General features: G+C 35.0%; 1 protein-coding gene across 1 annotated transcript; it reads left to right on the top strand.

Annotated features, from left to right (window-relative positions):
• The first annotated feature begins 8,487 nt into the window (after positions 1 to 8,487).
• On the top strand, positions 8,488 to 9,156 carry LOC149180372 (putative L-type lectin-domain containing receptor kinase VII.2). Its single transcript, XM_089413861.1, has one exon. The coding sequence runs from the start codon at positions 8,488 to 8,490 to the stop codon at positions 9,154 to 9,156; it is 669 nt and encodes a 222-aa protein (XP_089269987.1).
• Positions 9,157 to 26,064: the final 16,908 nt, after the last annotated feature.

The raw sequence follows: 26,064 nt of genomic DNA, 5'->3' as shown, positions 1-26,064 counted from the left end.
AAAGGAGCTCAAGAGAGGATGTGAGGAAACACAATAGTTAGGTTTAGTCTCAAGAACATAATATGAATAACATATATTATAGAAAAATCCAAGAGTTCAAAAGGAGGAGGGCTCAATTTCAACTCCAAACATAGAGGAATCAACATTAGGCAAGCTTGAATTCACAGGGAACTCTTGCCGAAAACTTCTATGGTCCAAGAACAATAATTTGAGGATGAAACAAGATGCTTATACATAAATGTGGTAGCAAGTTTTAGGTTATTCACAAACAAGGTTACCCTCTTCCTTGGCTTACGTGAAGGGATAGCTTAGTAGGGTAGTTATAGAACCAAAAAGCTCCAATTATCAAAACTATAGAAGATTACATGGCAACATAGTTTTTCTATTGATTTGAAGAAGATTCATCTAGTGGATACGATTAACTTAGATAGACATACTATAGAAATGATCTTTAGTAGCTTGACAAATACTATTGTAAATGCTTCCAATTAGAAGCGATGCTCAGAAAGGTTACTAGTCAGCTAAAACAAGAGAAAATTGCAACAAGAATCAAACAAATGAGGATTGATGACTTGGAGCAAAAGTATAACTAGATTGTAGATAAATCCAAATGTCTCTTATGCTATATAGACTATAATCAAATCCATGGGAATTGATATTTAAGTACTCCGAAGAAAGTTCAAAATTCCAACAACTAAACATGTTCAAACTCCTGAACTAGAGGCTACACCGAAAGAAAAAGAACAATAAATATCCCTAATAATTAAACAAAATAAGAAACTTGGAAATTATACACAATAGATTCAAATTCTTACAAAAGAAAAATTTTAACATGTTTGTGCAATGAATTCTTTAGCACCATCAACAACAAAGGATGATCCTTTCGATAAGCTTGATAAAAAAATGTCAACTTTGAGTATTAAGGATATTGAAATTGAAAACCTTAAGAAAATACTCATAGCAAAGCATTCTAAAATAAATAATCTCAAGGAGGAGCTAGCTGACAAAAATTTCAACCATTAATATTGACCGAGAATTAAAGGCAAGATTATAAAAGGAAAGAGATTGATTGAAGAATCAACTTGTGGGAACACAATGCTTGGTTGAGGCTAGGAAAATTCTGTGGAGAGAAGTAGTGAATAGTATTTTAGAGATGTTGGGATCCATTAGAGTCAATGTAGATGAATACGAATTGGTCTATGACACTAAAAAAGATGTTGATAGGATTAAGAGAGAATTAGGAGACAAGCCCCAAATTGCAACTAAAATACTAATGTTTCTCAAAACTAGAAATCAAGAACAAATAAGAGCTCTAGTTCTGGATAATAGAACTTATGTAATTATGGAGGTTAATAAATTTTTAACTAAGATAAGCTTTGTACAATAGACACATGATAAATGCAGGCTTGTTAAAATGGAGGTTGATTTATTCAATTTAACTTCAATTTTTTAAACGAAATTGGTTTACCTTCATGTTGGGATCATAATGAAATTAGGATGTCTCTGGATACATACATAGAAGATATGTTAAAAACTAGAGAAAATTCCAACAAATTTTCAAACATGGTTGGAAAGTTGAAGGGGCCAACCATAGTAGATAATATGATGGATGATTTTTACATTCATTATCATGTTTCAACTTCTCCAATGTACCAACAATACATAGAGTTGGATATTTACAAGAAAAAAATGATGTCATACAGCTAAAATGTCAGGTCAGATTGGGAGTGGTTATCTAAATTCACCCCTAAATCTTTTGGACTCCATCAACACAATTCAGTTGGAAAAAGGGGCAAGTGAAGGAAATTATTGGACATTTGTAAGTTGTTTTTACTTTTCTTAGTTTGTCCTTAAAAAGTTTCTTTTGCAACAATAATTTGTTGTAATAATTTTGTATAAGAAACCACGAAGAACTCAAAGAGAGGGTTTGGATCCTAACAGCCAAAGTGTATTATTGTGTCTAAGGACAATATCATGACAATTTTTAATCAAGAGATTATTTTTTTAGCTAATCTCAGTGTATATCTTCTGTATTAGTTTTCCTTGTGACTTTACATCCTGTTTTCATCTCTGTAATTGTTTCAATTTTTATGAGATATCTGTAGAGTCTCCAAAATGTATTCAAAATATCATCCACTTTCACCTTTATTGCCACCATTTCACTCAGATGTCGCAACTCCATAGTCATATAATCTTTCATTAGCCTCCATTTTCATGATTACATGTGGTTACCTTTGTGTTTTCCAAAAGCTAATGATTTCTAGTATTTTAAGTGAATTTATGGTTAAAACTTAGAAAAATTACATATACTTGCTAATACTTAAAAGTGGCTTGAGTTTAATGACATGTGTAGGTCATTTGGAAGCTTCCATGGCACCCTTATGTGGCCTCCAATGCTCAAATTCGTATTCCCTTCAAGATATGGAAGGAGATTTGAATAAAGGTCAAAGAGGATATGTGTCTCATCATTACCTATTTGAGTTGTAACTCTATGAGATTGTGTGTCTCATCATTACCTATTTGAATTGTAACGAGACTTTATAGGGATCTAGGGAGAGAATAGTGGACCTCCATTAATGAGATAGCTTCTTATGTTTTTGTATAAATAGGAGAGCCTCCTCCTTTCAAAGGAATGTGTAAAGTTGGAGATACTCGGGTGTACAAGTTAATATTAATATGTTTGAATGGAATTTAGTTTTAGCACCATGCTCATGAGTGATGTTCACCTCTTTCTGGTAATGCTTGCATTGGGAGCCTCTCAACTTGCCATCTCTCATACTTTTGGAGTGACCACCTATAATGTGTGAGATTTATTGTTTTTCATAGATTAATATTTATTGCTTTCATAGATTAAGATTTATTGATTTCATATCTTATCCTGTGTGAGAGGTTAAGAATGATTGTTTTCACTTTCATTTCATGTCATGTGGTTTTGATTATTCATTTCATATGATCATGATTTGATAATATACACATCATCCCTTAGAGTAGATTTCATTTCATGCAATTTCAATTCTTGCAAGTGTGGTAGATTAAGGTTTCATTCCTGCAAGTGTGGTAGATTAAGATTTCATTCCTACAAGTGTGGTAGATTAAGATTTCAATTCCTGCAAGTGTAATAGATTAATATTTCAATTCCGCGCGCTGTATATAATTGTACTATAATTTCTTTTGAGTTCATTGTTGAATTACAATAGGTGAATTTGGTTTGTCATTATTTGATTTCGTAGTTAGATTGATCTTAATTGAAATTTTATTTCTAGCATATACAATGCACACACACTTCACAAGTTTAACGAAACTGTAAAATTTTCACCTGTAGATCAACCTGATATATGCAATGTCCTAAAGCATAATACTTGATCTACTTCTACCATAAACTTTGCAAAAGCTTAAACATATATGAGCATCATCAAGCATGAACAAATATAACTGAGAATGAGAAGTAATCAACCATAACACAGAAGATATATCACTGGGGAAAGCACCAACCTAAAACCCCAACTCTGTATTATCATACAAGTGGAAATCTTGTTCAAGTTACAAAAAGAATTAGCTCTCAAGCTATCCTAATGTCTCTGCACTCAAACAATAAAACTCACAGACTGAATAGACATAGAATATATCTTCCTCAAGCCCTCCAAGCCTTCCATTTCCTTGTGCAGTTTTGATTGGGGTCTAATGATATCACATGTGTGAATTGACCTCATCACACTCACTGTAACCTCAGGTCCAACTGCGCAGTCCATAAGGAATAATATTCCTTCTGCATGTAAGGAATATTCATCAAGGAATATCCCAGCAACTGATAGTACACTATCCCTCCATCTGATCTCAACTGGGTCTCTGACTAAACTGACATGCATGAGTTATCCATGAGTGAATCTTCAATTATCTGAATTACAGTAGTTACATGCATGCAAGCATTAACTAACTGAACTCTCATTAATTTAACAAATTGTTAAATTAATCTAACTGGACTTGACTAAGTTAAACTAAGTCAACTAATTACAACTCAATATTACAACTCATCCTTATCTCTTTAACTGAAGGTTAAATTCCTCAATCAAAGGAGAAACTATTGCATGTCCTCACATAGACTTCAAGTTTGATTTTCTTTAACTAATTAACTCAAGATGAATTAATTAATTTATTTTCAAATAGTTGTTAAGTTCAAATTCGAATTTTACTTCCTATTTTTAGTCCAAGGACTGACTAAAATAGGAATCCATTCTGAATTGCTAAAAATAGAATGCTATGTTTAGCACTTTCATTTTTCATTCCCTGTTGCCCAATCCAACACTGGTACCCAAACTGCTATTTTTAGCACTTCTATTTTTAGCATTTCTTGTTGCCATTTTCAACACTCCCTCTCAACAAGAAAGTGAATATCAGCAACCCCGATCCTGTCTCTGTGGAACTCAAACTTGCATTTTGACAATGCCTTTGTCAAAATATCTACAACCTACTCCTCAGTCAAAACATACTGCAACATAATGGTCCTCTTGACCACACAATCCCGTAGATGATGGTAACAGATATCTATATGCTTGGACCTATCACGAAACACTGGATTCTCAGAGAGTTTTATGCAACTCTGATTATCACAGTATATCATTGTAGGATCCATCATTTGAACAAACAATCCCACTAGAATCTTCTGCATCCAAATGGCCTCACATGCTGCTTGACTCGCAACCATGTATTCAGCCTCTGCTGAGCTAAATGAAACTAATCTATATTTCCTGCTATACCAAGAAACTACAGTTGAACCAAGGTTGAAGATTCCTCTAGAAGTGTTCTTCCGGTCTAATGGACTACCAACAACAATGTAAACTTTGAAACGAGAACTGATACTATTACCCGTTTCGTAGAGATAGCAAAAAAATGACCCGATTTTCAAAAGTGGTGATGCAGAATACACATGTTTTTTTTAGAACATGGTTTTTGGAACTTTAATTTTTTTTCATGTTCAAGGATGAAATCAAGTTTTAGAATGGTAATGATTTTCATGCTGATTTTAAAAAGTGAGTATTCTGCATCACACCCTTTTTTTAAAAGACCTATTTTTTGACTTTAAATTTTCTAGTGTGTGAAATGTAAATAATTATTTCGTAACCCTTTTTTCAAAAGACCTATTTTTTGACTTTAAATTTTCTAATGTATGAAATGTAAATAATTATTTCGTAAATTTAATAATTTTGGAAGTGATCTTCTTCTTCATATTTTCTAGTTTTTATTTTTTTTATTTTTATTTTTGTAGTGGGGCTTTTATTGATTTGCATATTTAAAGAAGAAGGTCGATATTTTACATTTTCGATATTCTACATATTTATACATCATTAATTAAATTTTCAATCCACATGAAATAATTGTCTCTAAAAAACAAATATAAAAATATATATAAAAAAGACAAAAACAAAAAATAAAAAATGTTAAAAAAAAATTATATCATAAACCATAAAAGAATTTGGAAAAAAAAAAACAATTATATATATATATATATATATATATATATAGTATATATATATATATATATATATATATATATATATATAAAATTAAGTAAAAATAGAGAAAAAAAATAATATATAAATAAAATTAAGTAAGTAAATATTGAGAAAAAAAATATATAAAATAATAGATATAAAAAAAACTAAAAAAAAATAGAAACAAATATTTAAAAAAAAAATAGAAAAATAACGAAAAAAATTCAAAAACTATGAAATTAATATTGGAAAAAAAAAACAAAAAATTAAAAAAAATAAAATCTCACAAAATAAAGAAATTAAAAAGAAACAAAATTAAAAAAATATATAGTAGAAATAAGAAATTAAAAAAAACATTAGAAAAAATTTTCAAAAAAATTATATTTTTTTGCTGTTGGCCAAAATCACAGTTTTTCAAAGTGATTTTATCTAGTCATACTATCATAAGAATCAAGAAAAAGTTATATAATCAACTTAATTAGATCAAGAAAAAGTTATATAATCAACTTAATTAAGATAAACATTTATAAATAGCTCTCAAAAGAGCATTATGTTATTGAAACTTGAAAGTGAAAGGGGAAGTTATCACTAAATCGTCATTACCACCCTCACAATTATTTGAACCATATACACTCAATTAACATATTTTTAAATGGATAAAAAAATTATTATTAAACCCTCCAACCACCTAAAATATACTCAACCGCCTAAAATATACTCAATTGACCTGCTTTAATTAAACAATAATTCATCCATAATTGTGATTCATCAATGTCCACCACTAGAACATAAGCATGGGCATGGTGACTTTGTTATGGAGACGGGTTAACTTTTTTACTCTAATTAAGAGTACCAGTTTTTGGCCACATATTCATTGAAATTTTCTTGTAGTTGTGCGCATATTTCAGTTCGATCACATACGTTTGACAAGATTTTCATTCTTGAACATTTCAAAATATTACTTAAACTTTCAATAGTCGTTTAGTGGTTTAGAAGCATCGTTAAAGATAATGGTTGGAGCAATTCATTATTATATGCTTTACTTTTTTATTGGAATCCGTCAAATTGTGGATCTTTACTTTTTCCAATGGTTTTGTAGAATGATTTTAAAATTTCAGAGAGTTCAAATTTACTATTTCAAGAAATAGCCACCAATAATACTCAGAAGTTTAGACATTATTCACTCAAAAACATGTTGAATTAGGTTCTAATGTCTCTGTTCACTGTTAACCAGAACTTTAGGCCAGCGGTATCTACATTGGGTTTTCCCAAAAGTTTGATGTCTTCCAATGGGTTTTTCTAAACCAAAATCCTGAGAATAGTAAGAAGACGACGGCAGATTAAAGTCAAGGATTACACATCACTCTAATCTTATCGTCAAGGATTAGTGGAAGTAGAAAGTAACATTGAAGAAAAATGTTACGTTGGTACCCAGAAAACTAAACAATGAATGGAAATAGAAAGGAAAAGTAAACAGAATCATTTAGGTGGAAACAAAATAAAATAAAATCGGAGTGTCATTGTTAATCACACGTTAATACCTTTAAGTGTCAATTTAATACATATTGGGGTTATTCGAAATTTTAGAACATCGTCTCGCATCTCACCTAATTCCTCATCCGTCACCATTTTTGTTAGGCAGATGCGTTACCACCAACAACAAATTTGTAGACTTTTGATTCCGTTGATTGCGCGCTGCAGATTCGTTTAATGCATCGTGCCTTCAAAAACGACACGTCATCCTTCATTTTGATAAATTCTGCCTTTATATCTTCCGGTTGGAAGGATCTGTGCCATTAATCTTAATCTCCTCCTTATATGAATTTCTGTGAGGCAATCAATTCGATTATAACGGTCATGAATCACATCCAGATGTTATGTTTATTTCTATTTTTGCTTCCCTTGGCTTTAAACATGTCATTCTTAGCGGGGATTGGAGATTCAGCAGCATACTGTTTTTGCTTCCCTTGGCTTTAAACATGTCATTCGTAGCGGGGATTGGCCTCCTCCACCCGCGCAGCGCCACCCCCGGGCGGCCCGGGGGTGGCGCTGCGCTCTGCCTTTATATCTTCCGATTGGAAGGATCCGTGCCATTAATCTTAATCTCCTCCTTGTATGAATTTCTGTGAGGCAATCAATTCGATTATAACTGTCATGAATCACATCCAGATGTTATGTTTATTTCTGTTTTTGCTTCCCTTGGCTTTAAACATGTCATTTGTAGCGGGGATTGGAGATTCAGCAACATACTGTTTTTGCTTCCCTTGGCTTTAAACATGTCATTCGTAGCGGGGATTGGCGTCCTCCACCGGCGCAGCGCCACCCCCGGGCCGCCCCGCCCCGCCCGACGGGCGGCGAGTCGATTCCGGGAATCGACCCGCCGCCCGTCGGGCGGGGCGGGGCGGCCCGGGGTGGCGCTGCTAGAAAATACGGTGGGTTGACTTGAGAAAATACCAGGCACGAGAGCTATAAGTAGATGCAGAGTTTATGCATTTTTCAGTTCTGATATATGCACTGGAGTTACCAACTTGGCAGGCCGTGAAATTAATCCTGTTGGAGCCCAGCCAAGTGATCAAACATGGCGGCATCCTATCGCAGTATCGCCATAATATCGATTCTTGTTCTGGCGGGAACTTTTCTAATTGTTGCATGCTTGCTCGGACAAGCCAAAGAAAAAGAAACACTCACGAGCTTTGATTTTCCTATTTTGAATGCGAGCTCTCTGAACGATATTGTGCTGAAACAAGATGCAAATGCGCACAATAACAGGATCTATTTGACAAAAAGTGGAGCTCTCGACAATTTTAATGGGAGTCTTGGCTGGGCCGTGTACAAATTCCCAATTCGCCTGTGGAATAAGCAATTTCCGCGTGTCAGAGGCTTTAAATCTCTGTACCAGTGGCGAAAAAAGCTTCCTCCTTTCCTTGGCAGCTTTCAATGTCACTTTCAGTTCAATGTAGACGGAGCAGTGGGTGAGAAGAACGGGCTGGCTTTCTTCATGGCGCCATTCGGTACCGAGCCACCACCGGCGAATGAATCCTCCGCCATGTGGCTTGGGATTTTCAGTACTTCCACCAATGGTACAGCCCCTTCACAGGCTGTGGCCATTGAATTTGACAGCAATCATGTGGGGCTTCATGTTGATAATATTTCTGCGGTGGCAAGCAATTCGTTACCCGGAAACCAGAGGCTTAACAATGGCAATATAACTTGGGATGCGTGGATCGAGTATAACGCCACAGGAATGGCGCTCAGTGTGTTTCTGGCGAATGTAAGTTCAAAACCCGTAGAGCCAATTTTGCGAACAGAGGATGTAAATTTCTCACAAATCCTTCTGCTAGATGTTGTTATTGGCTTCTCGGCTTCGACAACAGGGGTAAATATGAATATCATTTCATGGAAATTTTCGAGCCAAACTCCAGGGATCCGCAAGACTCCAGTTGCAGTAATTATATTGGCCATGCTGTTCACAACCATGCTCCTTGGCTGCGTCCCCTGCCTTTGCTGCTGCAGGTGTGAGACGGTTTCTACTGTGAGCACTGATCAAAGGCCGAGTTGGGGTTTTCATTATGGTGCAAATTATAATTATAGTACAACGCGGACTGTAATACGCAGTACGACTGGGAGCTCCACTGTGATACAGACATCCAGTGGATATGGGTATTAAGATTGATTACACCTTCACCATAAGATTCGTTGAATCATTTTGACGTTCAAAGATTGAGAACTTCTGCTTTATTGCAATTTCATATGATATGTAAGGAGAAATGTCGGAATTTACTGCAGGAAAAGTATGGATTTCTGCTCTGCATTTTGGATTTCTGCTTTGCATTTTGGATTATGTTTGGACGAAGAAACATAATAATTTCGAGTCAATATGTAATAAGTTTGGCTTTAAACATGTCATTCGTAGCGGGGATTGGCCTCCTCCACCCGCGCAGCGCCAGCCCGGGCTGCCCCGCCCCGCCCGACGGGCGGCGAGTTGATTTCGGGAATCGACCCGCCGCCCGTCGGGCGGGGCGGGGCGGCCCGGGGTGGCGCTGCCGCGCACAGCGCCACCCCTGGGCCGCCGCCGCCCATCGGGCGGGGTGGGGCGGCCCGAGGGTGGCCCTGCGCGGGTGGAGGAGGCCCGGGAGGGGGCGGGGGGAGGGCGGAGGGGGCGGGATGGGCGGAGGGGGGCCGGGGTGGACAGGGGAGGGAGGGGAGGGCCGGGGAGGGGGCAGGGGTGGGTTTTAAAAATTTTAATATGTTTTTAATATATTAATTTAAAAAAAAAAAATTATTAATTTTTTAAATGGTAAATAAAAAAATTAAAATTTGTTTTAAAAAAATTAAATTTTTTGTTATGATTTATATTTTGAAATAAATAAAATATTGTTTTGAAACAAAGTTATAAAAAAAACTAAAATTTAATTTTGATTAAAATATTTTAATAAATTTTTTTTATTAATTTGGTTTTTATTAAATTTTTTTAATAAATTAAAATTTAATAATTTTTATTCCTACGATTTAAAGAATTTTTCTTTCAAATTGAAAAAAAAAAAAAAAAAAAAAAAAAATTAAAAAAAAAAAAATTATCTTTAATTTTTTTTGTTTGTTTTTAAATAAATAATGAAAATTTAATAAAAAAAATTATTTATTTATTTATTCTTAAATCAAAAAGACTTTTTTTTTTGTAAGTTGAAAATGTTCTTTAATTTTTTTATTTTTTTTATTGAAAAATACCAATATTTTTAAAATTTCGATATTTTTTTAGTTTTTTTTTTTAATAATTTGACCTTATTTTTGTCTTTTTATTTTTTTCTACATGTTTTTAATATTAATTTTACTAGTTTTTAATTTTTTTTTTTGTTAATTTTCTATTTTTGTTTAATCTAGTTTGTTTTTTTTTTTTTGGCTAGTTTTTGTTAATGATTTTTTTTAATCTTTATATTTTTACTTACTTAAATTTATATATATAAATTATTTATTTATTTATTTATTTTTTCCAAATTCTTTTATGATTAAACAATTTTTTTTTTAATATTTTTTATTTATATTTTGTCTCATATATATGTATTTTTACATTTATTTTTTAAGTAATCATCATTTTAATCTTAATTTCACTAATTTTTATTTTTTATTTTTGGTTAATTTTCCTTCTTTTTTTTAAATCTAGTTTGTTTTTAATTTGAATTTTTTTTAGTTTTTTGTTAATGTTTTTTTTTAGTTTTTCTATTGTTACCTATTTAATTTTATAGTTTTTTAAATGTGGTTTTTCTTTTTTTCCTAAATTTTTTTATGGTTTACATATTTGTTTTTTCCCCAATTTTTTTTAGATATGTTTTTTTTACTATTTATTTGTTTATAATTTGTAATTTTTTTCTAGTTTTTTAATTCTTATTTTTATATTTTACATTTTTATGATTGATTTTATTTTTTATGTTTGATTTTTTTTGTTTTGTGTTTTTTATTTTATGTTTTGTTTTTAGTATATATTTTTATTTATGTTTTGTTATTTTTATATTTTTATTTTTTTGTTTTGTGTTTTTTCATTGTTTTAATTTTTATTTTTATTTTTATTTTTTGAAATTTTAATGTTTTTCGGGGTCATGATAAAATATTTTATGCTATTATTTTGAAATGTTGAAATTTCACCCTTGAAAAATAAAATTGTTATTCCAGCATCAACACTTTTCGTTTTAAGGGTGTTTTTTGCACAAAATTTGCCATTGAGAAAAAAAAAATGTTATTCGATCATCAACACTTCGTTTTCAGGGCGTTTTTTGGACAATTTTTGCACCAAAAATTGGTTTTCACCGTCATTTTTAAAACATGTTGAAATTTTAGCTTGGAAAAAAAAAGTGTTATTCCAGCATCAACACTTTTCGTTTTTAGCATTGTTTTTGATGTTTTTTCGGGGTTTTTTGGCCAGAGTTCCCGTTTTGAGTTTATAGTTCCCGTTTCAAAGTTTACATTGTTCAACCCAATCTGCATTCGTGAAGCCTTGTAGCTTCACTCCCTCTGCCCGTTTGTACCATAATACATACTATATAGTGCCTTTGAAATATCTCAGCACATGCTTCGCTACCTTCCAAAACATAAACAACTTGGTAGGATGAACCATAGCTTAACTCAGTTGGTTCACCGCAAGGCATAAGTCGGATCGTGTGTTCACCAAATACATGAGTGAACCCACCAGCTGCCGATAAACAGTAGCAGCTACTACCTCACCTGAAGTAGCATCCTCCTTCCTCTAGTTCCCAGCTAGAGGAATCTGCATGGGCTTGCACTTCTCCATGTGAAAGTGTCTGAGTATCCCATTGGCATACTTGCCTTGAGACACAAATACTTCCCCATCTTCCTGCCACACTTCCATGCCTAGAAAGTAGTGCATGAGGCCCATGTCCTTCATCTCAAACTCTCTTGCAAGGTCCTCCTTGCAAGACTATATTAGCTACTCATCACCTGTCAAAATTAGATCATCGACATAAAGTACAATAACCAAGGGCTTACCATCTACCATGATGTGGTATAGGTTCACATCTGCTTCACTCTTGGTGAAGCCCAACCCAGTGAAATAGTTTTTGATCCTGGTATACCAAGCACGGGGTGCTTGCTTCAGCCCATACAGTGTTCGCTTGAGTCGGAAAACATGCGACTCGTGATCAAAGGTCTCAAATCCTTCGGGCTGGTCAATGTATACCTCTTCCTCAATCTTCCCATTGAGGAACACTATCTTCACATCCATCTGATGGATCTTCCAACCCATCTGAGCTGATAGAGCTAGCATCGATCTGATAGATGAGTACCTTGCTACGGGAGAAAAGGTCTCATCGTAGTCGATCCCCTCAACCTATGAGAAACCTCGGGCAACAAACCTTGCCTTGTGTTTCTCAACACTGCCATCAGCTGCCTGCTTTACCTTGTAAAGCCATCGGGAACTAACCACTGACTTATTCGCAGGTCTAGGGACAACATCCCACACACTGTTCTGCATGATAGAATCATACTCTTCTACCATTGCATCAACCTAGACTAGTTGTTGCACTACCTACTGAAAAGAAGAAGGTTCGGTCACTACACACTCCCCAACCAGGGCCATATACCTAGTGTATCTCTCGGGATATCTCCTTCGTCTGTGATGAGAGTATGGCTACCCCACATTCTCTCTCGCATCCTGCATCAATCTGTTAGCTTCCCGCGAGCGTTTCTACCCGTCTCTGGAAGACTCTCCAGGAGTGGTGGTATCCACTACTAGATCCTCTGCATGTGGCTGATCCACATCATCGGGAGGCTCTTCCTCCTTTGGAAATAAAAGTTCCTCATCGCTATGCAACTTGAAATCCCTCTCAAGTGACACTCGCATGGCTCTCTGCTAGTCGAACTTCAGATCCCTACGCACTACGGTCCTCTGACTGGTAGGCAGAAACACACGATAATTGTGGGGTGTATCTGTGTACCCCACAAGTATCCCCAACTCAACTGTTGGGTCTAGCTTCTTCCAAGCATCTTTGGTCACATGACAGGAAACTGGTGATCCAAAGATGCAGAGGGGACTCACATATGGTCGCTTCCCCGAAAAAGCCTCCATAGGTGTCTTCATCCCCAAAACACGATGAGGACTTATGTTCTGAAGGTACACTGTTGTATTGCATGCCTCCGCCCACAGATGAAGTGGTAGGCCTTGGTCATGCAACATCACTCGAGCTACTCCCACAATAGATCTGTTCTTCCTTTTGGCCACCCCATTCTATTTTGGGTTATGGGGTGCCGTCAGTTCCCGTTTAATTCCTTCTGCTACAAAAGTCTTTAAACTGGTGGGAAATATACTCTCCACCATTGTCGCTATTCAAGGCTTTTACTTTATTCCCGAATTCTTTCTCTACCAAGGCTTTAAACTCACAAAACCTCAAGAAGGTCTGATCATTCTTCCGCATAAAGTAGATCCAACATCTATGAGAAAAACCATTAATGAAAATGACATAGTACCTTTGTTCAACGGTGGAGGTTGTCTAGAATGGTCCACATACATCTAAGTGAACTCACTCCAGGATTGCTCCAGCTCTACTATCCCGATCCTGAAAGGAAGCTTTCACATACTTACCCAGGGTGCATCCTTTACATGTGTCTATTTGCTCCAGTTTTCCCTTGGGTACGCCGATAGAAATTTGCTGCATGATATTTAAGGCCCCATGATGCAAGTGGCCCAGTCTCATATGCCATAGCTTGCCAAAATCTTGGCTTTGCACCACCTCTGCTTTGGAACTCAGTGCAACACAGTCATCTACCTTCAACTTGTGGAGATTCTTTACTCGAATCCCTATTCGCTTGGTCTGTCCAATGCCGATATGCCTCAGGAACACTTTTCCTTTACTAAAGACTACATCATAGCCTTTATCTTCTAGCATAGCAACAGACACAAGATTCTTTTTCAAACCTGGTACATACTCAACAACAGATAGGGTGAGAGGAGCACCATGCTCCCTCTAAAACACAATTGTACCTTCATCGGAGACACAATATTTTCCATCATCGCCCATCTCGATCCGCATCTGGAGATCCTTCTCCTCCAATGTAATGAAAATATTCTTGTCACCCGACATGTGGAAAGAAGATCCATTATCCAGGTACCAAACACATCCCACCATGGATGAAACCATGCATGTGATAAGCGAGAAATCCAGCTCAAATTGTGAAGCTAGTGCATCACCATCAGATCCCTTTGAGGAGCCCTTCTTGGATTTCTTTTATGGGCAATACATAGCATAATGGCCCACTTCATGACAGTGAAAGCATCGTACCTTCGACTTGTCAACCTTCTTCCCACCATGAGAAGATTTGGATTGGGATGTATTCCCTTTCCCTTTCTTAGCTTTACTCGCTAAAGCTAGATTTTCTTCATCATCTTGTTTTGATGAAGATCCATCCCTAGTGCTCTTCCTTATCTCCTCCTACATTAGGTCCGACCAAAGTTGTTCCAAATCTATCAATTTCTCTCTTCCATTAACCGAGTCATGGTAGCTATGCCAGCTCTTAGGAAGACCGAGGAGTGCTAGACTCACCATGTTGTCATCAGCAGTCACGACCCCTACACTTGCAAGCTCATCCCTGCAGGTGGTGAGTTTGTTCAGGAATGTAGATATTGTGTCGCCCTTTTTGCACTTGATCTTTTGAAGTTTTTCCTTCAGTGCTAGCTTCCTCTGATCACTGCTATTCTGATAAAGATCTTTCAATGTTTTCCACATCGAAAATGGAGTCTCCTTCCCATGGAGGCTCGAGACTATGTGATCTTGAACTCACACTAGGAGGATTCTCCTTGCTCTAGCCACACACTTTTCCATTCCGCCAGTTGAGTAGCATTGATCGGCTTTTGGACTTCTTGATAAATGAAGTCCTTGAGACCGTTATCTTCCAATACTACCTCCATGTGATCCTTCCAAGCTATATAATTCAAACTGCCATCAAGGGCATATTCGAGTCTTAAGCCACTGAACGCCATTGGTGAAATAGATGTGATAAGAACTCAATTCAATATTTAGAAACCAAAGTTTGTACTTCTCCTGCTTGTATACTGTTCTTCCTTGATCACCTTTGCTCTGATACCATGTAGAATTTTCACCTGTAGATCAACCTGATATATGCAATGTCCTAAAGCATAATACTTGATCTACTTCTACCATAAACTTTGTGGAAGCTTAAATAGATATGAGCATCATCAAGCATGAACAGATATAACTGAGAATGAGATGCAATCAACCATAACATAGAAGATATATCACTAGGGAAAGCACCAGCCTAAAACCCCAACTCTGTATTATCATACAAGTGGAAATCTTGTTCAAGTTACGAAAAGAATTAGCTCTCAAGCTATCCTGATCTCTATGCACTCAAACAATATAGCTCACAGACTGAATAGACATAGAATATATCTTCCTCAAGCCCTCCAAGCCTCCTATTTCCTTGCGTAGTTTTGATTGGGGTCCAATGATATCACATGTGTGAATTGGCCTCATCACATTCACTATAACCTCAGGTCCAACTGAGCAATCCATAAGGAATGATATTCCTTCTGCATGCAAGGAATATTCATCAAGGAATATCCTAGCAACTGATAGTACATTGTCCCTCCATCTGATCTCAACTAGGTCTCTGACTAAACTGACATGCATTAGTTATCCGTGAGTGAATCTTCAGTTATCTGAATTACAGTAGTTACATGCATGCAAGCATTAACTAACTGAATTCTCATTAATTTAACAAACTGTTAAATTAATCTAACTGGACTTGACGAAGTTAAACTAAGTCAACTAATTACAACTCAATATTACAACTCAACCTTGTCTCTTTAACTGAAGGTTAAATTCCTCAATCAAAGGAGAAACTGTTGCATGTCCTCACATAGACTTCAAGTTTGATTTTCCTTAACTAATTAACTCAAGATGAATTAATTAATTTATTTTCAAACAGTTGTTAAGTTTAAATTCGAATTTTACTTCCTATTTTTAGTCTAGGAACTGACTGAAATAGGAATCCATCCTAAACTGCTAAAAATACAATGTTAATTTTAGCACTTCCATTTTTCATTCCCTATTGCCCAATCCAGCACTGGTACCCAAACTACTATTTTTAGCATTTCTTGTTGCCATTTTCAACAGAAACCCCCAGGTTGAAAATTTAATGATAGGTAATTAATTTGCCTCAACATTTTGGCGACGTTGCCGAGGAAGTGTGCATAGGAACTAGCTTTCACTCTAGAGTTCATTTTTGCGAATTTGGATGTGAATGTTCTAGAAAGTCTAATCCGTAAATGGCTCCATTGGAAACATTCATATACTTACAAAAAAAAAAAAATTCAAGTAGGATAAAATAGGGAAATAAAATCAAGCTTGATTGCATTTTTATTTAATTTTAAATTTTTAGATTGTAATTATTTTCTTGCATTTTAATAATTTGAAACACACATTAACAAAATAAAAATAAAAATAAATCAATGAAGTGTTATATAAATATATATATATATATATATATATATATATATATATATATATATATATATATATATATATATATATATATATTTAAATAAAAATAATTATAATAATATTTAAACAAATTTAAAAAAAATAAAAAATCATAAAACAAAATTAAAAAATAAAAAACAAACATAATTAATAAAGCACATATGATAAAACAAACTGTCAGGACAACGAATTGATGCAAACATTATGTGTGGCTTTGAAAAAACGAAGGTTGAGAAACGGTACGGAAGCATTAGGTCGAAGCTTCCACGGTTGGTCTTTGACATTTAACCTGCGAATTAAACATATATCGTCGAGATCTCAGGCTTGGATGATTGATATACTCTGCATGTCAGTGTAATCATCTAGCTTTATGTAGCTCAACTTCTACTTGCAATTCAATATTTATTTGCACCAAATATTTGTTTTCAAATCTGATCCCGATCTTTGCATAAAACAATAACAATGCTCTTGTTATAATTTTCTGGATTGTGGTTCAACTAATGGATCGTGTGAGGCGAATTCAATGAACCATTGTTGTTTCTTGAAAGGAGTCAAATCGTTGAAAATATCACAATCACATATATGGAGCTATGACTCTCATTTATTGAATCTGGCAATCAATTTAAGATCTGCAAGATCTTCCACATTGAAACCTCGCAACATCGAATGCCGAAAAATATGCATACGCATTGTAGCATGGGCCACGTAATAAGTCCAAAACTCTAGATCTAGCAATCAAATTAGAAACAATCAATTTTTGTTAACTGAAGCATAGGAAATGTGTAGTAGTTTTGACCCGCCATTTAAAGACACATTTTATGACCAATTGGAAGCAAATTTCAAAAATATAAAACATGGGTTTTCTTCAAAACCAGAACAAGGTCAATTATATTACCCAAGAGAAATTTTCTCAAATTCATAACCATTTGAGAGATTTTCAGTGTTCTTTGGAACCTTATTTGCCATATTACATGGAAAACAGATTTAGAATTTAATGCACAAACAGTTGCAGCCATGATGGAAGGAGAAGATCTAGTTTTCTTGGTTTACAGGAGGTGGATCTACCATGGAGACTGAACTTGTAATGAACACTGTGAAGGTTATAGTTTTCCTCACTATTCCCATTAATACTCCCTTTGATGACATCTCACTACAAATGGAATACCTTTGGAGCTTCAAGGCTTCATTTTCCTGCAATGATGCAATTATTGTCATTGTTTCTCTTTTAGAAGAATGAATGGAACACTTAGAATGTGGATCTTTTACAGAGGATGATTGGAAGGTCATCCAATTAGTGCTCACCCTATTTTGTAACCTTTTAGCTATTCAGGATCCTTCACCACAGCAGGTGACAGGCAGATCTAATTCTCAATTTCTATTTTTAAGGGGTGTTTTTTTTTTGGAGCATTTGTTTCATGAAAATGTCATGGACCTTCTTTTAGCACTGACTCAACATTTTTCTGGCTCACATGGTTTCCTTAAGTAAGATAATTTACTTTTACTTGAGATTTTTCATTCAGCAGTCTGAGCTAGTAGCTACCATGCAACAGAAAGTTCTTAAGAGTGATAATAAATCACATCCATTATTAGGAGCTCTATAGTCAATGATGGAAGAGGAAGAAGAGCAGAGAAGACTTTTGCGCCTAAGAGATTTGCCCCGTCATTCACAATTTTGTGGAACATTTGTTAGGCTTGCTCCAGATGGTTCAAAGAGGATTGTGAAAAGGAACCCATTTATCACTCCTGCTGAGAGTATACTTAAAACATGTCAGATCAAGCGAGGTCCTATAAAGTGGATTGCATGTGATACTAGTAGTCCAGTGTCATCCAATAACAACGTTTTGGGACTCCTCAAGCATTTTGCAGATCAGTTTTTGGACTTTGGATATAATGTGTCAAAAAAGAGCATCCTTCCATACAGACCAGTGATATCATTGTATTTTTTGAAGTTGTTCATTTTTTTTCTTCCACAGATATCCATGCATCAATTCAAGGAAAAGCTATAGTGATAATACATAGCAACAACAAGACTACAACGTCGATATCTAAAGGTAATAAATTTCTGGAAATTTCTCGATTAAAAAAATAAAATACTTTTTCTATTTAATAAAATCTATTTACTGCATTTTCCAATAAATAATCAATAAAACAAGTAGGGTATTTGCTATTTTTCTAGAAGAGATATTGATTAATTTGAAGATTGGATTGATTATTTGTTCATAACAAAAATTCATAGCTATGTGTATTTATCTGTCTGTTCAGGATTTTAGCTACAAAAACTGCACAATTCTACAACTGAACAACAATTCTGCAGCTAAAAAAACAATTTTGCAGCTCTATATTTAAATCAATGATTTATTATGTGAAAGCACATTCTAATCAAAATTCATGATCAACATGCCATCTCATCTGCCTACTTCATCTTTCACATCAGAATCATGTTCCCATGCCACACTTACGAATGACAATTTTCATTGTTTCACAAAAATTTTAAATAAGCATAACTTTCTCATATGACATTGGTTTTCAAAGATTCAAGCATTCACGGAAAGATCTCAATGAGATATCAACGATGAGAAATATTTCATCAAAATCTGAAATAGTAAAAGAATGAAGAAATTTATGACAAGACATGATAGGTAACCCGAGGCACTAGTTTCGAAACAGGTAAAAATTCATTTGATTTTCTTGTGTGAATTTGTTTTATTAGTACCAATTCTTAGTTTTTTGTGTAAATGTCATAAATAGAGGGATTGATCACCTATCTATTTTGATAACCTTACATTTCATTGCAGAAAAAGTACTAAGTTTTTGTAGGTTCTAAGAAGACAAACAGATGATCATAAGAAAACAGTCTCTCAAAGACCTCATTTCTTTCAAAAGAACATGATCAGAGCAACATCAAAGATGGAATATCCAAGCATGAGAACATGGTTTTGGATAAAGAATGAAAAATAAGATCCATCACACCATTTCAAAACCTTTCAAATATGAGTCTTACCATTGCATTCCTACTTATTCAGTCAATAAAGTCTTCATCTAATTTTCCTTCACAGTCATTTTCTAGCCTCGCTTTCACTAACCTGTCACCCAAAAATAAAACCATTCAGCTCCCCTACAAAGATGATTCATTCCATTTTCCTTTTTGCTTTGTCAAATAAACTTTGATCCACTGCAAAAATTTTCATCCATTGTCCTTCATAATTATTGTTTTATGCTCACGTTAGATGATGGAGGATTCATAATGCCTCCCTTCTAACAAGTCTTGGCCTATCAGCATCAACACATTATCTAGGTTCAGGGCTAGAATCCTTATTAATACCTTGAGGCTTATATGCATCAATGACAAGTTCTATTGCCAACAATCATGGGAATACATCAATGTACCTTGATAATTGGATCTTGCAAGTGGCTCGACATCATCTCATCTATTTGTACCTTTGCAAGATATACGTAGGTATCTTGGCACTAGTTGACATTAATAGTGAGTTTTCCTCGCATTGGTTAACGACATTCATCAATGGTCGGTAATCCAATGACTTCTCTTCATGCTCAACAACAACACATTTATTCACATGAATAGAATTGTACCATTGAGTTTTGTAGTGGGTGAAGACTATATCTTTTTAGCATTTTGTAGCAGATACAACAGATTTAGCAGTAGAAATAAAGAATCCACTTTCATCACCTCATATACCATTTATGCAACAAAGAAGCAGATGAAATTCTACATTCTATTCCATGATCCAACAATAGCTACAACTTCTCTACATATGCACAGTTTATCCACTTCCTAGGTAAGTAAAGGTATGTTCTTTTCTAGCTTTTAATCATAGAATTCCTTAAATACTAAAATTATATTTTTTGGAAAATACTTCACCATATTTCCTTTCTCATTAAAAAAAAAAACCATAAACACCATTAGTTGGGGGAGGGAAGGGACATCCATTTATGATCACTCTTCATATCACTTCATTCCATTTCACTTCATTTCATCCTCACCTACTTGTCCTAATCATTATGATTGCATTATGGTTCAAAAGTTATGTGATTTGCAAATAAATGCCTAAATCATAAGCATATTATATGGTTGATTTAATGATTCATTCTTAAATATGTTCAATGAATCTTGCTGCAACAAAAAGAAACAAGGTATTCATACACAAGAACCAACGCCAATTAAGATTTGGTTGTCACACAAGAACCAACCAAACATGTTGCAATTCAATGTATGAAAAGGACTACTTTGCAAAAAGAAATGAAATTTTCAAATGCAAAGTTTAAGGAAAATTCATATAAGCCAAGCTCATTCAAAAGCAAATCATGATTAAGAAATGTAGTAGATTGCATGAGGACACACAACAACGTCATTTAGGGTGTATGTAGAGTCTCCAAAATGTCTTCAAAATATCATCCACTTTCACCTTTATCGCCACCATTTCACTCAGATTTTGCAACTCCATAGCCATACAATCTTTCATTAGCCTCCTTTTTCATGATTACATGGGGTTACCTTTCTGCTTTCCAAAAGCTAATGATTTCTAGTATTTTAAGTGAATTTATGGTTAAAACTTAGAAAAATGACATATACTTGCTAATACTTAAAATTGGCTTGAGTTTCATGACATGTGTAGGTCATTTGGAAGCTTCCAAGGCACCCTTATGTGGCCTCCAATGTTCAAATTCGAATTCCCTTCAAGCTATGGAAAGAGATTTGGATAAAGGTCAAAGAGGATATGTGTCTCATCATTACCTATTTGAGTTGTAAATCTATGAGATTGTGTGTCTCATCATTACCTATTTGAACTGTAACTCTATGATATTTTCTAGGGATCTATGGAGAGAATAATTTACCTCCTTTAATGAGGTAGCTTCTTATGTTTTTGTATAAATAGGAGAGCCTCCTCTTTTCAAAGGCATGTGTAAAGTTGGAGATACTTGGGTGTACACGTTAAGATTACTCATGTTTGAATGGAATTTAGATTTAGCACCATGCTCATGATATGTTCACCTCTTTTTGGTAATGCTTGCATTGGGAGCCTCTCAACTTGCCATCTCTCGTACTTTTGGATTCGCCACCTATAATGTGTGAGATTTATTGCTTTCATAGATTAAGATTTATTGCTTTCATATTTTTTCCTATGTGAGAGGTTAAAAGTGATTGTTTTTATTTTCTTTCATATATTTTCCTGTGTGAGAGGTTAATAATGATTGTTTTTACTTCACAGGATCCTGATTTGATAATGCACACATGATCCCTTAGAGTAGATTTCATTTCATGTAATTTCAATTCCTGCAAGTGTGGTAGATTAAGATATCATTCCTGTAAGTGTGGTATATTAAGATTTCAATTCCTGCAAGTGTGGCAGATTAAGATTTCAATACTTGCAAGTCTGATAAGATTAAGATTTCAATTCCGCGCGCTGTACTATAATTGTACTATACTTTCTTTTGAATTGACTGTTGAGTTAGAATAGGTGAATTTGGTTTGTCATTATTTGGTTTCGTACTTAGATTGATTTAAATTGAAAGTTAATTTCTAGCATATACATTGCACGCATGCTTCACAAGTTTTACGAAACCCTTGAGTTGACAATTAAATGATAGGTAATTAGTTTGCCTCAACAATATCCCTAAGAGGCTAAATTGAGAATCAATGTCCCTCATTTTTGGAAATTTTATGTTATACACTGAGATTTATGATAGATTCAATTTGTTTTTATCATACCCTAAATGGATGGTTATATTATTGTTGATATTTCATATAATTGAAGTTTTTGTTCTATTATAGAACCATTGGAATATTATTCCTCTGCGTTTTTTGCAATAACAAGTTTCAAAATATTTAGTGAATGCTATAAAATCTTTTATATCTTTTATTTTTTCTTCTATCGCCACAATTAATCTAATTAGTCATCTTCCTTATTTGGAAGGTACCCTTTTGATTAGAAATCTGACAGGCACTTTCCTACAATCTATAAAGTAGGGGCATATTTGAATCAAACCTCTATTTTAAAGCACATTACTAGTGGCTTTGCATAGTTTTGTAGCCAAAAACTATCTCAAGGGAACAATAATACATAGCATTATATATATCCACATTTATGGTGGTGGAAGCTTAAGACCCCCCTATAGGAAAGCGGGTTGTTTCTCATATACTAGTTGGGCTTGTAGACCTCTCACCATCACCCCCACTAATATCACATGCCATAAAAGTGGCTACAATTTGGCAGTTAGAACTACTGATTTCATCCTCATCCCATTTGCTAACATTTTGTCTCCTACACTAGATACTCCCATTAAAGCTACATCAAACCATTTCCATAAATATGCTAGCTTCATTTGAAGTGCCATGATTATATTTATTCCTCTACCAAAGGGTTCTCAACACATCTCACCACATAAGGCCCCACTTAGGTGGTCACAATATCCCACCAACCACCCCATCAAATCAACCTTCACAAGAATTGAACAAAACAATGATGAAGGCCCCAACTCTATTGCAGAAACCCTCTCAACCAACCCTTACCTCCTGGGATCAATATGTTGGGTCCCTATAATACTAGTGATTACCCCATTACTATTGTAGTTTCACCCCTTATTAATATTGTTGTGCCCCTATTATCCCCATATTGTTATTACTGTGCCCCATAGAATCCCTCTATTATAATTTTTGTGGCTTTATATTATTATTGTTAGGTTGGCTGGGTTATATTGTGACTCCTTAGACTCCTATATATAGAAAGGAGGTTTTGTCATTAGAATGATCCAAGAATTGTTCATTTATGTAATGTAAAGGAGGTTTCCCCCTCGAAGAGGCTGAATTCTAAGGCGTTGATCTATCTTTTCTATCTTTTTCTTGAGCTGCTTTCATAACATTTGGTATCAGAGCTTTGGATTCTAGGGTTTCCCTGCTCCAAACAGGTCATCGTGGCATTTTCGCTATAATTTTTTTTTTTCTGCAACATTTAAGAAGCTAAAAAAAAACCCATTTGAGAAGACATCGCGTTGAATCTCGAGTCTGAATTTAAGATCTTTTCGTGCTATATTTGTGGAGATATGATCTGAGGAAGTTGGTCTTTTTGCAGACTCCTGAATTACATTCCAAACAGGTGACCTAGGGGAAATCATCATAACTTTCTCTCTGAGCATCGGATTGCAATTCCGTAAGAAGTTACAGAAAGAGGATAGATTGTAGTTTCTTGTAGATATTTTTCAGAGCCAAAGGTCGAAACAGTGACTCGTGGCACGTCGTACAAGTTCGCTCTACTGAACTAGTCTATAATCAAGTCACTGTGGGAGATTTTGCATAAATCTTCCTTGGAGAATCCAATTTGGGTCAGACTGGTGGCATTGGAAAGAGGACACAATGGGCTATTGCAAATCACAATTTCAGAGCTAGATGATCAGAAAATACAGAGATACATCAGAGGCAATATCGAGCTCCTACAAAGTGAAAAAAGGTGTGTAGATTTTTTAAAATTTTTGCTTAAGCTTGGTTTGAAAATTTATTTTGAAGGAATTCAAAGGGCATAGTAGAGCATTATTATCGATAACTGATGCCCCAAGGAAAGAAAATGCAAACACCTAGTAAGCAACTTGAAAGCTCTAGCATGACTCATGAAGAAGAGGAAGAAATGCTACATGATATATCAAAATTACAAGAACAAGTGCAACAAGTGTCACTCTCACAAAAACTAACAGAAGCTAAGATAAATGGCGTGGAATCTAAGATAAAGGGCATGGAAGCTAAGATGGACAATTTGAAGATAGATTTGAAGAAAGATTTGAAGAGAGACATGGCAGATTTGAAGACAGATTTGACAAATTTTCTACAAGAAATACTTACTAATGGTGAAAAGGTAGTAAAGGAAACTCATGATGTGAACAAAAGAAATGTTAATCATGATTTCTTAGACTCGAATGTGGGATCGAAGACCCACCATATTCCAAAAATCGATATGAGGAAGTTTGATGGCAAGGATCCCGCAACATGGATATTACAGATGGAGCAATTTTTCGATCTCAATAATGTGCAAAACACACAAAAGGTACATATTGCAACTTTATATTTGGAACCAAATCAGTTTGTATGGTATCAATGGCTTTGCTCTCATAAAAAAATTATCACTTGGGCAATTTTTACAGAAGAATTGCGAGCAGATTATGAGGATACAAAAAGCAACACTTTTTTTAGCCAATTGATAAGTCTCAAACAAAACGGTTCAATAATGGATCACATTGAAGAGTTCCAAAAATTGAACATAAGGGTCAAAAATATTCCAGAGGAGCATAGGATTGATGTGTTCATAGGGACTTTAAAAGATAATATCCAACATGATGTTCGCCTTTGGGAACCTGATTCATTGGAGAAGGCATTCAGGTTACCAAGAAAAATGGAAAGCAAAATTATGGCAACTAGGAAGCATACCACTCACAACTATAAAGATGGAAGTGTTGTTGCCCCTAGTCTCCCATAACCTATAAGGTTGACACCACAACAATTGGAAGAAAAAATAGCAAAAGGGCTTTGTTACAGTTGTGATAGCAAATACACTAAAGGTCATAAGTGTGCTGAGAAGAAATTATTCTACATAGATTGCGAAGAGGAAGAAGAAAAGGAGAAAGAAAGGTCAAAAGAAGAGGATATACTCCAGGAACAAAGCCTAGATAAAGAAGAAATTAATCCGACCATATCTTGTAATGCATTGGCGGGAATTACCACTCCTCAAACCATCAAGATAGAAGGACAAATCAAGAAGAAAAAGGTAATAGTGTTGATTGATTCAGGAAGCACCCACAATTTTATTCATTGTAAGGTAGAAAAAGAATTGAATTGCTTCTTATATCCAGCACCAGAGTGTCAAGTGATGGTTGCAAATGGAGGAACAATAAATTTCTCTAGAAAGTGCCATAATATCAAGCTATTGATGGGAGAATATGTATTGACTAGCACAATGCTTTCCATTCCAATGGGAGGTGCTGATGTTGTACTAGGAGTCCAATGGCTACAATCCTTGGGTACAATAGCTTTTAATTTTCAAGAATTTTTCATGAAATTTTATGTGGAAGGAAAGGAAGTTGAATTAAGGGGTATTGCAGGGAAACCGGGAAAGATAATCAGCTCTAACAGTATGACAAAGCTTCTAAAAAGGAAAAAAGGGGTGTAATTGCACAATTATGTTCACTAGATGTTTCCACATTGCAATCATCTATTTCTCCAGATCTCCAAAAAGTCTTGGACAATCATTCCAAGGTATTTGAGACTCCCAAAGGTCTCCCACCTATTCGTGATCATGATCATGCTATTCATCTGATTCTAGGAAGTGTTCCTCCAAACATCAGGCCATACAGATATCCCTATGCCCAAAAGAGTGAAATTGAATGTATGGTTGCAAAAATGCTAAGGCTGGTATAATTCAACCGAGTCAAAGTTCTTTCTCTACTCCAGTAGTATTAGTGAACAAGAAGGATGGATCATGGCGCATGTGTTCGGATTATAGGGAGCTCAACAAGCTCACTATTAAAGATAAGTTTCCCATTCCCATCATTGATGAATTACTGGATGAATT

The sequence above is a fragment of the Pinus tabuliformis genome, chromosome 3_2, assembly GCF_031772625.1.
Source record: "Pinus tabuliformis cultivar Carrire ecotype Pingquan chromosome 3_2, CPIR1, whole genome shotgun sequence".
In the NCBI taxonomy this organism is placed as follows: domain Eukaryota; kingdom Viridiplantae; phylum Streptophyta; class Pinopsida; order Pinales; family Pinaceae; genus Pinus; species Pinus tabuliformis.
This window is presented reverse-complemented; position numbering and strand designations above follow the sequence as displayed.